The following is a 12,504-nucleotide window of genomic DNA, read 5'->3' as shown; positions in this document are numbered from 1 at the left end:
GCTCCCAGGTTGATGCCATATTCCTCGACTTTCAAAAGGCATTTAACTCAATTCCGCACTGTTGCTTGCTCCAAAAAGTGCAAATTTACGGTTATTCAATGACATATGCGGTTGGATAGAAGGTTTTCTAACAGACGGAGAGCAGTATGTTGTCCTGAATGGGGAGACTTCAACAGAAACAAGTGTAACATCAGGTGTGCCCCAAGGCAGCGTAATAGGTCTGCTGCTTTTTATGATTTACATAAATGATCTGGTTGATGGTATTGACAGTGGCATTAGACTGTTTGCCAATGATGCTGTAGCCCACAGGAAAGTAGTATCACACAAAAGTTGTGAACAAATCAATGAGGATTTGCAGAAAATAAATGCATGGTGTAATGACTAGCAGTTATCTCTCAATATTAGTAAGTGTAACCTACTGCGTATAACAAAGTGAAAATCCACATTAATGCATGAGTACAAAATAAATGCCCAGTCTCTAGAAGTGGTAACATCCATCAAGGATCTGAGTGTGACTATTCAAAATGGTCTCAAATACAACAATCCGATTACACAAGTAATGGGTAAGGTGAACTCTAGATTGTGGTTTATTGGTAGAATCCTGAAGTGATGCAGTCCTTCAACAAAGAAAATTGCTTACTATACTTTAGTTTGTCCAGGCTTATTGTTCGTCTGTATGGGACCCTTACCAGCTGGGTCTGATTCAAGAGACTGAGAAGGTCCAAAGAAGAGTGGCAAGATTTGTGATTGGTACATTTAGCCATCATGAGAGCGTTACAAATCTCCTAGAAAGTTTGAAGTGGGACACACTTGTAGACAGACAACGCACTAAATGGAAGGGGCTGCTCACTAAATTCCATAATATGATCATTGCCGAGGATGTAGAGCATATATTATTAACACCAACTTTCAAATTTTGCAGTCATCGGCATTCAAAGATAAGGGAAATTAGAGCTTGTACTGAGGTGTTCAGACAGTCGTTTTTCCCTTGCGTGATCCGCGATTGGAACAGAGGGGGAAATATGACTATGGCACGAATTGTGCCCTCTGCCACACACCGCTTGGTAGCTAGCAGAGTATATATGTAGATGAAACTTTTCTCTGGACAAAACCAGGTAAATGTCACTGGGGCCTGAACCTAGTGAGTGTATCAGTGTGTGTGTGTGTGTGTGTGTGTGTGTGTGTGTGTGTGTGTGTGTGTGTGTGTGTGCATGTGTGTGTGCATGCATGTACATGCTGTTGAACACAGATACCGTACTGAGGTGTTAGTTTAAACCATTTAACCTACAAAATAGTGAACAGTTTTTTTGTGGAGACAGAGACCAATGCTTCCACCAAACATTGAAAACCACACAGCATTGACTGTACTACTTCACTCTATATATAAATTATATTTATTGCCTTTAGTCTAGCATTACTTGTTTTTACAAATTGTCTGGATTAGAGGAAATTAAACAAATTCAGTCCATATTATCTGATAATAAAGAGAGGATGACAGAAGCAACTGATCAGGCAACTATCTAGTCCTCTTTGGTATTACTGTGGCCTGCAACATCATTTCATTGTCGTCAATGGTGTGGTCCACTTAACGACACAGCATACTGCAGCACATTTACTGAGCCAACAAACTTACAACAAAGCTCCTGGATCCGGTGCATGGGGGCCAAGCTGCTCACCTGGTTCCACACTTATTGGCTGACCACTGATTGGGAAATATAGAGCCTCATCCACCAGATCAGATGCACAGAGCAGCAGGTGGCCCCACATTAGGCTTTTTCACCACAGTCAGCATTCACCAAACCATTGCAACAAGTGCACCTTGACTATTTCCAGATACCATCCACTGTTAACTGTCAAACAACCATTGCAGAATACACAATAATTGTGTCATCAAGGATATACACCATCGAGGAACTACCACAGATGTTAGAGACCAACAACAGTCCAAAGGTTCAGGCATAGGTTTTTGAGAATTTTTGTGCTAAGAATGGAGTGAAAGACATATACTCATCTCCTTTCCATCACCAATCAAATGGAGGGGCAGAGAGGTTCATTTCGACATTCAAACAGCAGATGAAAAAGTAAGTCCAAGATGCTTCTGTGAAGATGCCCAGGCATTTTTTTTTTTTTAAGAAAGACTTCATACAGGGAATCAGCACTTGCTGAAAACAGCCTATTAGAGATGGTACATGAACGTCAACCCTGTTCTCTCCTGCATTTACTACTGTCCACATCCAGCTCCACAGTCCCTCCTCCCTCTCCAACATTCCCAATTGGCAAGCGTGTGTGAGCCTAGGGGTTCAATCACCATTTTCCCATCCTTCAGTAATAGAAGAGCTGGAGGCGAATGAAGAGCTTGCCCACTCTTCTCCATCATTAGCTTTTCCAGGTTACTGTAGCAACAGGAGGAGAGTCCAGGCTTGTATCCAGCTTCTGCACCATGAGGCACATCACCACTTCAGATCATATTACCAGCCAGGGACTTCACTGGAGAGTGCACCAGAGGGGTAGCTGCCACTCTGGAGCCCTGACATCATTACAACATTGTCTCTGGTTTCCATTGCTGACCATATGGCATAGCCATCGACAGTCAGCACATTTCCAGCTTTACATTTGGATTCCCACCCTGGGGAGTGGGGGGGGGGGGGGGGGGGGGGGGAGGTAAACCTACAGTTACCATTACCTTTCAGATCAGTGTGTTGTGCCAGTTGCACCAGCAACTCCACATGCCAACAAACCACACAAGTTACTTCATGTGACAAGCTAAGGTTTGTTAGCTGTGGATGTGGGGATCGACACCTGAGGCTCCACCATTAGCCTCTAGCATGAGTTCACAACACCAGTTGTGCATGTCGACTCAAATCTAGCTTTGCCAAAGCCAGTGACGTCTATGCTTGCCTATATTTAGCCAAACATGAGCTTTCCAGATATAATGTATTTGTGCTGTTAACTGTTAGCTATCATACAACACTCAAGATTTGGAAAACAGACTTTGTATCACCTCTGGGTATAGTTTCATGTGATTGTACATTGTGCTGTCATGCTGTATGATATAAAGTTTCAAAATCCAGTGTTTGTTTGTGTTATGTGTCACAACAGCTTGGCCATCACACCATTGTTTGCAGCAATTAGCTCCAGTGTTACTCATTCTATATATAAAATGGCAGATGAAAATAAACAGAGGATACTTTGCAATTGGTCATGACTGATCTCAGAAAATAGGATTATGACTTCCTTTCCAAATATTAAAGTAGTTCATTACTCCTACTACTGTTTTACTGAGATGAAGAGACAACAAACTGCATAACATAGGTTTCTTTTGTCTATATGCAAGCTTATTCCCTCTCCTTCACTGGCAATGGACTTGTCAGTTAAAGCCAAGAATAATCTGGCTATTAACATCACCCTCTATACTTCAGTTGTAAGGCTAATGTCTTAAAATCTTAAGGATATGAAACTAAGACAAAAATATGCAATAATTCATAAGTAACAGTTCTTAAAATTAATGTAATGTAACTTACCTAAAATGAATGACTTAATGAGATTAATAATTTAGTTATTTTATTGGGCCTACATTGTTTAGGATTTTTAAAAGAAAATCGCTAAGAAACTAGACTGACTCACCATCACATTCATCTCGATTCAGTTGACCTAGAGATGTAACTGCTAAACCAAACTGACCTCCAGATTTCTGACCATCAATTTTCTGATACAGCTTCATAGACTTCTGTAAAAATGAACATTAAATACTGGACAGTGTATTAATTAATCAGATATATATGGAACAATCACAGAATATGGCAATTAAAATATCATCTAGAATGTGAAGACGTATCCCTGCAGTGAATAAACCTAAAATGGTTAAAGTATGTTTTATGTGTGAAAAATATGAGCAGTGAGATGCAAAGAATGAAAAAAATGATAAGTATAATGTAATTTGCTTTTACACGCTTTCCCTGAAGATTAAATCAGCAGTGAAAAACACAGAACTGAGTACCTACAAGGTCCAGTCACATTAATGTGACTAACTGCCAAAATCCTGAAAAACTACCTTTTGTGGTGCAAACATGCAGGCAGAGATTGACTGATGTCCTGGAAGGTAATGGCAAGGTTGTGAAGCCATGCCAATTCCAGAGTTGTGGCCAGCTGCTTTAGACTTCTCAGATGTGGATCCATGACACAAACAGCCTGATATAGGTCATGCCACAGAGTCTCCATTGGGTTTAAATACCGGGGGTCTGATGGCTAGGGGAGAATGGTAAACTCATCCTGTTACTCTTTTAACCACACATATACACTTGACATTTCAAAGATTCTGATTGAGATAAACTCATGCTGCAGTTTTCTTCTTCAGCATGCCAACGTAGAAACGTGTACAGAATCAACTAAGTGAAAAATCCGTACAAAACATACCTTTATTTATATATAAAGACAGCTTAGTAAGTTTCCTTTGTGCAAGACCATGTATACAAGATTGTGTGCCAATTTAAAGTACTAGATTCAGATATTTCACTATTTGCATAATTTTGGCATGTTTGTATTGTGATATATTCTGAAATTTTGAACATTCACAAATGCCACAACAATCTTGTACTGTTATTGTTAATTGTAGGCTTTAAACTTAATTGTGTTCTTTTAAAATTTTTGAGAATGATAGGTCTATACTCATTCAAAACAATCATTCCCTAGTTTCATTGTGGAATTACATGAGAAATATGTTATTTTCAGTGTTTTTTATACTTACAAAACTATATTTTTGTAACTTACCAGTATGAGTGTTTTGGATATGAAATTTATTTTGTAGCAAATCAGTGTTTGTGGTTCACAGTCCTGCCAAAGAATACATTACTCCTGAGCTCTATTATATATCAACACAAACAAGCATGTATTTTTGAGAATTTTCGGAGGCTATCATTGTCCTTTGCATAATCTGGAGGATCTGCCAGGAATTGATGCATGGTACAGGGAATGGCAATTGTATCTCAATGTAGACAAGTGTAATGTGCTGCGAATACATAGAAAGAAAGATTCTTCATCATTTAGCTACAATATAGCAGGTCAGCAACTGGAAGCAGTTGATTCCATAAATTATCTGGAAGTAGGCATTAGGAGTGATTTAAAATGGAATGATCATATATAGTTGATTGTCGGTCAGACTGAGATTCATTGGAAGAATCCTAAGGAAATGCAGTCTGAAAACAAAGGAAGTAGGTTACAGTACACATGTTCACCCACTACTTGAATATTGCTCACCGGTGTGCATTCCATGCCAGATGGGATTGATAGAAGAGATAGAGAAGATCCAATGGAGAGCAGTGCACTTCATTACAGGATCATTTAGTAATCACAAAAGCATTAAAGAGATGATAGATAAACTCCAGTGGAAGACTCTGCAAGAGAGACTCTCAGTAGCTCAGTATGGGCTTTTGTTGAAGTTTTGAGAACATACCTTCATGGAGGAGTCAAGCAATATATTGCTCCCTCCTACATATATCTTGCAAAGAGACCATGAGGATAAAATCAGAGAGATTAGAGCCCAGACAGAGGCATACTGTCAGTCTTTCTTTCCATGAACAATGGAATAGAAGGGAGAACCGATAGAGGTACTCAAGGTACCCTCCACCACACACCATCAGGTGGCTTGCGGAGTATAGATGTAGATGTAGATCTATGAAGAATCTGTGGCAAATTAGCAGTTGTAATTTAGTTACTGTGGATCAGGGAGGGCTCAAGGTGCTGTACCGATCCCCCTGTCTTTCACTGAAACTAAAACTGGCCCAGTGGAACTCACTTCACCTGTTGTGGAGAAACCTGTTTTGTTCAGTGTCAGGAGGAGGTAAATGCAAAAGGGTAGGAGTTTATTAATCAGTCGGCAGTTCAAATGTACAGCGAATGATTGTAGCTCTTATGGAAATGTCAGCAAGGGACAGGAAAGGACAGCAGGTGTATTCAGTGTGTATGCCCGGGTGCCTAATTCAACACACTGAAGAAGCTATTCCAGCGGCCATTGAGGGAACAGGGTGCAACCAACTGCAGACTGTGCTACATGTTGGAACAAATGATGCCTGCTGTCTGGGCTCTGAGGTCACTCTTGGATCATTCCAGTGACTGGTAGAGAAGGCTGAGAAAACCAGCCTAGCACATGCAGTTTCAACATAGTTCACAATTTGCAGAATTGCCCCAGAACTGATCATGGCCCTTTGGTTCTAAGTTGAATGGAAGGGCTGAGCCAGAGACTTCAAAAGTTCTGTAACAAGCTAGGCTGTGACTTCCTGGATTTGTGCCTTAGTGTTGAGAACTGCAGGGTATAGCTAAATGGGTCAGGTGAGCACTATACATCAGGGGCTGCTACTCAGGTAACTGACTGTGTTTGATGTGCACACAAGAGATTTTTCCATCAAGTGGCACTCCATCCAATCCAGATAACAATAGCTTTAAGAAATTCAGAACTATCAGTGTAAGTTTGAACGAAATTCCTCCCACAGGTGAGAGTATTAAAATCCTGATGGTAAACTGCTGAGACATTTGCAACAAAGTGCTAGAGATTAAGTGCTTGGGTTAAGCAGTGAGTCTCACATAATACTAGGTACAGAAAGCTGGTTGAAAGGAATTAGAGGTGGTGTGTTTTCCATAGTAGACGAGAAACTCAAATCCACTAAGGTACAAACTGAAATTGCATATGAGACTGTTTGGGCAAGACTCAATATCAAGGGTGGGCTTGATATGATAATTGGATCCTTCTATCACCCATCAGACTCATCTCCTGATCTAACTGAAAACTTTAGAGGAAACCTCTGTTCACTTGTATATAAGTTCCTCAACCATACTGTAACCACTGGTGGAGGCTTTGATCATCCAACAACTAACTGGCAAATTGCAGCTTTGTTAGTGGTGGGCATGATAAGACATCCTGTGAAACTTTTCTAAATGCCTTCTCTGAAAACTATATAGAACAGAGAGTTAGAAACTCCACTCATGATAGAAATATATTAGATTGAATGGCGGCAAATAAACCTGCCCTCTTTGAGAATGTACACACTGAAACTGATATCAGTGAATATGACACAGTTGTGGCAACAATGATTACCAAAGTACAAAAGACAACTAAAACAAGCAGAAAGATTCATATGTTCAGTAATCTAGATAAAAATCAGTAGTGTCATATCTCAATGACAAACTTCAAACTTTCAGCACAGGGCAGGAGCATCTAGAGGAACTACAGATCAAATTTAAAAGAGTAGTTGACCATGCACTGGATGGATATGTACCCAGCAGAGCAGTTCATAATGGGAGGAAACCTCCACTGTATACAGTACTATAAAGAAACTTATACAGAAACAGAGATTACTGCATAATAGGTGTAAAACAAAGTATATGGCTACAGATAGAAAGGCATTGAATACAATGCATCTGGCTGTTAAGAGATCAATGCTTGATGCCTTCAATGACTACTGTAACAGAATACTGTCATTTTATCTTTCACAGAACCCAAAGAAATTCTGGTCATATAGAAAGGTGTTAGTGGCACCAAAGTTAGTGTCCAGTCCCTAGTGATGAGACAGGAACTGAAATCAAGGGTAGTAAAGAAGCTGAAATGCTCCACTCAGTTTCCAAATGTTAATTTTCCAAGGAAAACACAGAAGAATTGTCCCAATTTAATTCTCATACCAGTGAAAAGGTGAACTGAAGAAATATTAGTGTCAGTGGTGTTGAAAACTGCAGAAATCATTACAATTGAACAAAGCTCCAGAGTCCAATGGGATTCCTACCAGATTTTGTACTGAATTTGCAGATGAGTTAGCTCCTCTTCTAACTATAATCTATCGTAGACCCCTCAAAAAAGACTGTCTTCAGTTTTTGGAAAAAGGCACAAGCCACACCCATCTATAAGAAGGGTGGTAGAAGTGATCCACTAAACTACCATCCAATATCCTTGACAATGATTTGTTGTAGAATCTTAGGACATATTCTGAATTTGGACATAATGAGGTAACTTGAACGGAATGACTTCCTCAATTTATTTATTTATTTTTATTTGTTTATTTATTTATCCATCCATAGACAGTCAGGACTGTATGGATGTTGCCAACATAAGTATACAGGGTGTTACAAAAAGGTACGGCCAAACTTTCAGGAAACATTCCTCACACACAAATAAAGAAAAGATGTTATGTGGACATGTGTCCAGAAACGCTTAATTTCCATGTTAAAGCTCATTTTAGTTTCGTCAGTATGTACTGTACTTCCTCGATTCACCACCAGTTGGCCCAATTGAAGGAAGGTAAAGTTGACTTCGGTGCTTGTGTTGACATGCGACTCATTGCTCTTCAGTACTAGCATCAAGCACCTCAGTACATAGCATAAACAGGTTAGTGTTCATCACGAACATGGTTTTGCAGTCAGTGCAATGTTTACAAATGCGGAGTTTGCAATGTTTACAATTGCGGAGTTGGCATATGCCCATTTGATGTCTGGATTAGCACGGGGCAATAGCCGTGGTGCGGCACATTTGTATGGAGACAGATTTCCAGAACGAATGTGTCCCGACAGGAAGACGTTCGAAGCAATTGATCGGTGTCTTAGGGAGCACACAACATTCCAGCCTATGACTCGTGACTGGGGAAGACCTAGAATGATGAGGACACCTGCAATGGACGAGGCAATTCTTCATGTTGTTGACGATAACCCTAATGTCAGCGTCAAAGAAGTTGCTGCTGTACAAGGTAACGTTGACCAAGTCACTGTATGGAGAGTGCTACGGGAGAACCAACTGTTTCCATACCACGTACAGCGTGTGCAGGCACTATCAGCAGCTGATTGGCCTCCACGGGTACACTTCTGTGAATGGTTCATCCAACAATGTGTCATTCCTCATTTCAGTGCAAATGTTCTCTTTAAGGATGAGGCTTCATTCCAACGTGATCAAATTGTAAATTTTCACAATCAACATGTGTGGGCTGATGAGAATTTGCAATTGTGCAATCACGTCATCAACACAGATTTTCTGTGAACGTTTGGGCAGGCATTGTTGGTGATGTCTTGATTGGGCCCCATGTTCTTCCATGTACACTCAATGGAGCACACTATCATGTTTTCATATGGGATACTCTACCTGTGCTGCTAGAACATGTGCCTTTACAAGTATGATACAACATGTGGTTTATGCATGATGGAACTCCTGTACATTTCAGTCGAAGTGTTCGTACGCTTCTCAACAATAGATTCGGTGACCGATGGATTGGTAGAAGCGGGCCAATTCCTTGGCCTCCATGCTCTCCTGACCTCAACCCTCTTGACTTTCATTTATGGGGGCATTTGAAAGCTCTTGTCTACGCAACTCTGGTACCAAATATAAAGACTCTTCCTGCTCGTATTGTGGACGGCTGTGATACAATATGCCATTCTCCAGGGCTGCATCAGCGCATCAGGGATTCCATGCAACAGAGTGTGGATGCATGTATCCTCGCTAATGGAGGACATTTTGAACATTTCCTGTAACAAAGTGTTTGAAGTCACACTGGTACATTCTGTTGCTTTGTGTTTCCATTCCATGATTAATGTGATTTGAAGAGAAGTAATAAAATGAGCTCTAACATGGGAAGTAAGCGTTTCCGGACACATGTCCACATAACATATTTTCTTTCTTTGTGTGTGAGGAATGTTTCCTGAAAGTTTGGCCTTACCTTTTTGTAGCACCCTGTATACAATAGGTACACAAATTTATAATTATCACAATCGGAATTCAGGAATATTGTAACATAAATATACATTGTCAAACCACTTAATAACACAGTTGATAATTTTTACATGTATCTATGTATTTACATCATTCCAAGTAATCCTTGAGAGTTTAAAAACTCTCTTCCAAGAGATAATTTTTTAGCGATTTCCTGAATTTATCTATTTCGCTTATGTCTTTGTTCTCTTGTGGAAGATTGTTGTACAATTTAATTCCATTATATAACATGCTACTTTCAGTTTTTGATTTGTTTCTCCTATAGAGTTATAAGAGTTGTCTCTGTCTGGTTTCATGTAGATGTATGGAACTGTTTATCAGGAATTGGTCAATGTGCTTTTTATGTATATTACTGTCTGCAAAATGTATTCACTTGGAACTGTCAATATATGCAAAGGTTTTAATAACTATAGGCAATGGGATCTATTGCTACTTTTCATTATGATTTGTATAGCCCTTTTTTGCCACTTAAATATTGCTTATCTGTGCTGCTCTGTTGATCCCCATAAGGATATGCTGTAAGTAATTATAGAGTGGACATACACAAAATGTGCAGTTCTAGTACACGAGCTACTACACACTGAATTTTATTATGCTAAGTGCACAGTATGCTGAAGCTATTCGCTTTCCAAGTAATGCAGTGTGCTCAGTCCAATTTAATTGAGAGTCAACAAGCATGCCTAAAAATGTTGTTGATGGCACAAATCAAATTCTAGCTTGGCACCGTTCAGTTTGCTTTTAAGTGGAAACTAATAATGTGTGTGTGTGTGTGTGTGTGTGGTTTTTTTTTTTGGTTAATTTATTAGTCTCTATGCACTGGCATACATGCTTTAATGTTTCCTCAGCTTTTCCACTGAGTACACTTGATGACTCAGCTTTGATTAAGATGTTACTGTTCTGTCATCAGCAAACAGTACTGTTTCACCATGTTTGACACTTTGTGGAAAATTTTTGATGTACATTAAAAAGAGGATTGGGCCCTGCACACTTCCTTGGGGGCTCCTATATTGATGTATTCTGGGTTTTGAAGGTATGAAAAGGTATGATTGGAGTTAGTTTTAATGATCTCCACCTGTTGGACCCTGTTTTACAGGTATGAATGAAACTATATGTTTGTTACTCCTCTTACTCCTAATGCATTTAGTTCGTTTAGCAAAATTGGGTGGTGTACTTTGTCAAATGCTTTGGTCAAATCAAGGAAGATCCCTGTTGTGTGGTCTCCTTTGTCTATTGCTTTGAGGATAATATTTGAGAAATGAGCTAAAGCTGATTTATGCTTTTGCCAGCCCGTAAACCAAATTGCTCTTTACTCAGAAGATTGAACTTTGTTAAGTACCCCGTGAACCTGTTTTTCATTATGGTCTCTATGATTTTTGAAAAGGATGACAGTAACGAGATTAGTCTGTAATTTTCTGTGATTTTTAGGCCACCTTTCTTATATATAGGTAGGATTTTTGCATGCTTTAGTAATGTCTGGGAAGCAACCTGTGGAGAAGGATTCATTGATGATGTGCACTACAGGGTCTTTAATGTTGTCTATGCAGTCCTTCAGTAAGCACACAGGTACTTCATCTATGCCTGCAGAATTTTTACATTTTAGGTTACTCACAACATTGCATACTTCTTCTGCTGTGGTTGTTCGCTGCATCATTGTGTGTGGTATTTTGTTCAGCATTTGTAAATGCTTTGTTTTGCTGAACTTTTGTTGTAGTTTGGTTGCTATGTTGCTGAAATACTGATGGGCAAAGTTTGCTAGGTTTTTGGGGTCATTTATTTTGGTATCATTGTGTTGAAACTGTATGTTTACTGGCTTTAATTTTGTTCTATTAGTCTTCTGTTTGGTGATTTTACATGGTGCTTTCATTTTATTATTACCTTTTTCTATAAATTTGTCATTTTGGTACCTTTTACCACTGACAATACTTTTCTGTAGATCTTTCTGTATGTATGATAATAGTTATGAAATGCTGAATTAATACAGTTGTTTTTCATTGAGCTGAGGTGCTTGAGGGTTTAAGAGGATTTCCAATTGGTTGCCCAGTTGTTATTGTTACATGTTTTAATGATTCTTAGAAATTTAGGAAACACTTCTTCAAATCTGAATTTATATGCCAACCAGCATGGATTTCAAAACCATTGATCATGTGAAACCCAACTTGCAATTTTCTCACATGATGTACTGAAAATGTTGGATCAAGCAATCAGGTAGATGCTGTACTTCTTCATTTTCAAAAACTATTTGACTCACTACCGTACCTATGCCTGTTGTCAGATATATGATCATATGGGGTATCAAGCGAAGTTTGTGACGGTGAGTCATAGTCAGATATAGAAGTAACTTTATGTGTGCCCCAGGGAAGTATGCTGGGACACTTGCTGTTCATTACTGACCTTGCATAAAATATTAATAATGAAATCAGGCTTTTGCAGATGATGCAGTTATCTATAATGCAGTACTATCTGAAAGAATCTGGATAAATATGTGTTGTGATACTGGTATGCAAGTTCCAGACTTTGTTGGTGATGAAAAACAATCAGCAAGGGCGCATGAAGCAGTCACCAGCTGTGCAGGCCAATACACAGCAACATTCACTGGAGACACTGCTGGTAGCCCTTGGTTCATCTGGGTGGTCAGTTGCTCAGCAGTTGAACATCTATTGTCCCACACACATCTCCACAGACATCATTCACCTATGTCATCTAAAACTCATGTTCTACCACAGTTGAGCCAACACTGGTTTTGGATAGCACAATTTTGCCATGAATTA

The 12,504-nt window shown here is 39.4% G+C and overlaps 1 protein-coding gene across 1 annotated transcript in view; it reads right to left on the bottom strand.

Annotated features, from left to right (window-relative positions):
• LOC124614042 (integrin alpha-PS5-like) overlaps positions 1–12,504 on the bottom strand; it is a 586,089-nt gene that overhangs the window by 251,032 nt on the left and 322,553 nt on the right. Inside the window, exon 10 of the mRNA XM_047142872.1 lies at positions 3,625–3,727. Within this exon, the coding sequence (XP_046998828.1) occupies positions 3,625–3,727 (103 nt within the window). The remainder of the gene's footprint in view (positions 1–3,624; positions 3,728–12,504) is intronic.

Source organism: Schistocerca americana, chromosome 4 (assembly GCF_021461395.2).
Source record: "Schistocerca americana isolate TAMUIC-IGC-003095 chromosome 4, iqSchAmer2.1, whole genome shotgun sequence".
Classification (NCBI taxonomy): domain Eukaryota; kingdom Metazoa; phylum Arthropoda; class Insecta; order Orthoptera; family Acrididae; genus Schistocerca; species Schistocerca americana.
This window is presented reverse-complemented; position numbering and strand designations above follow the sequence as displayed.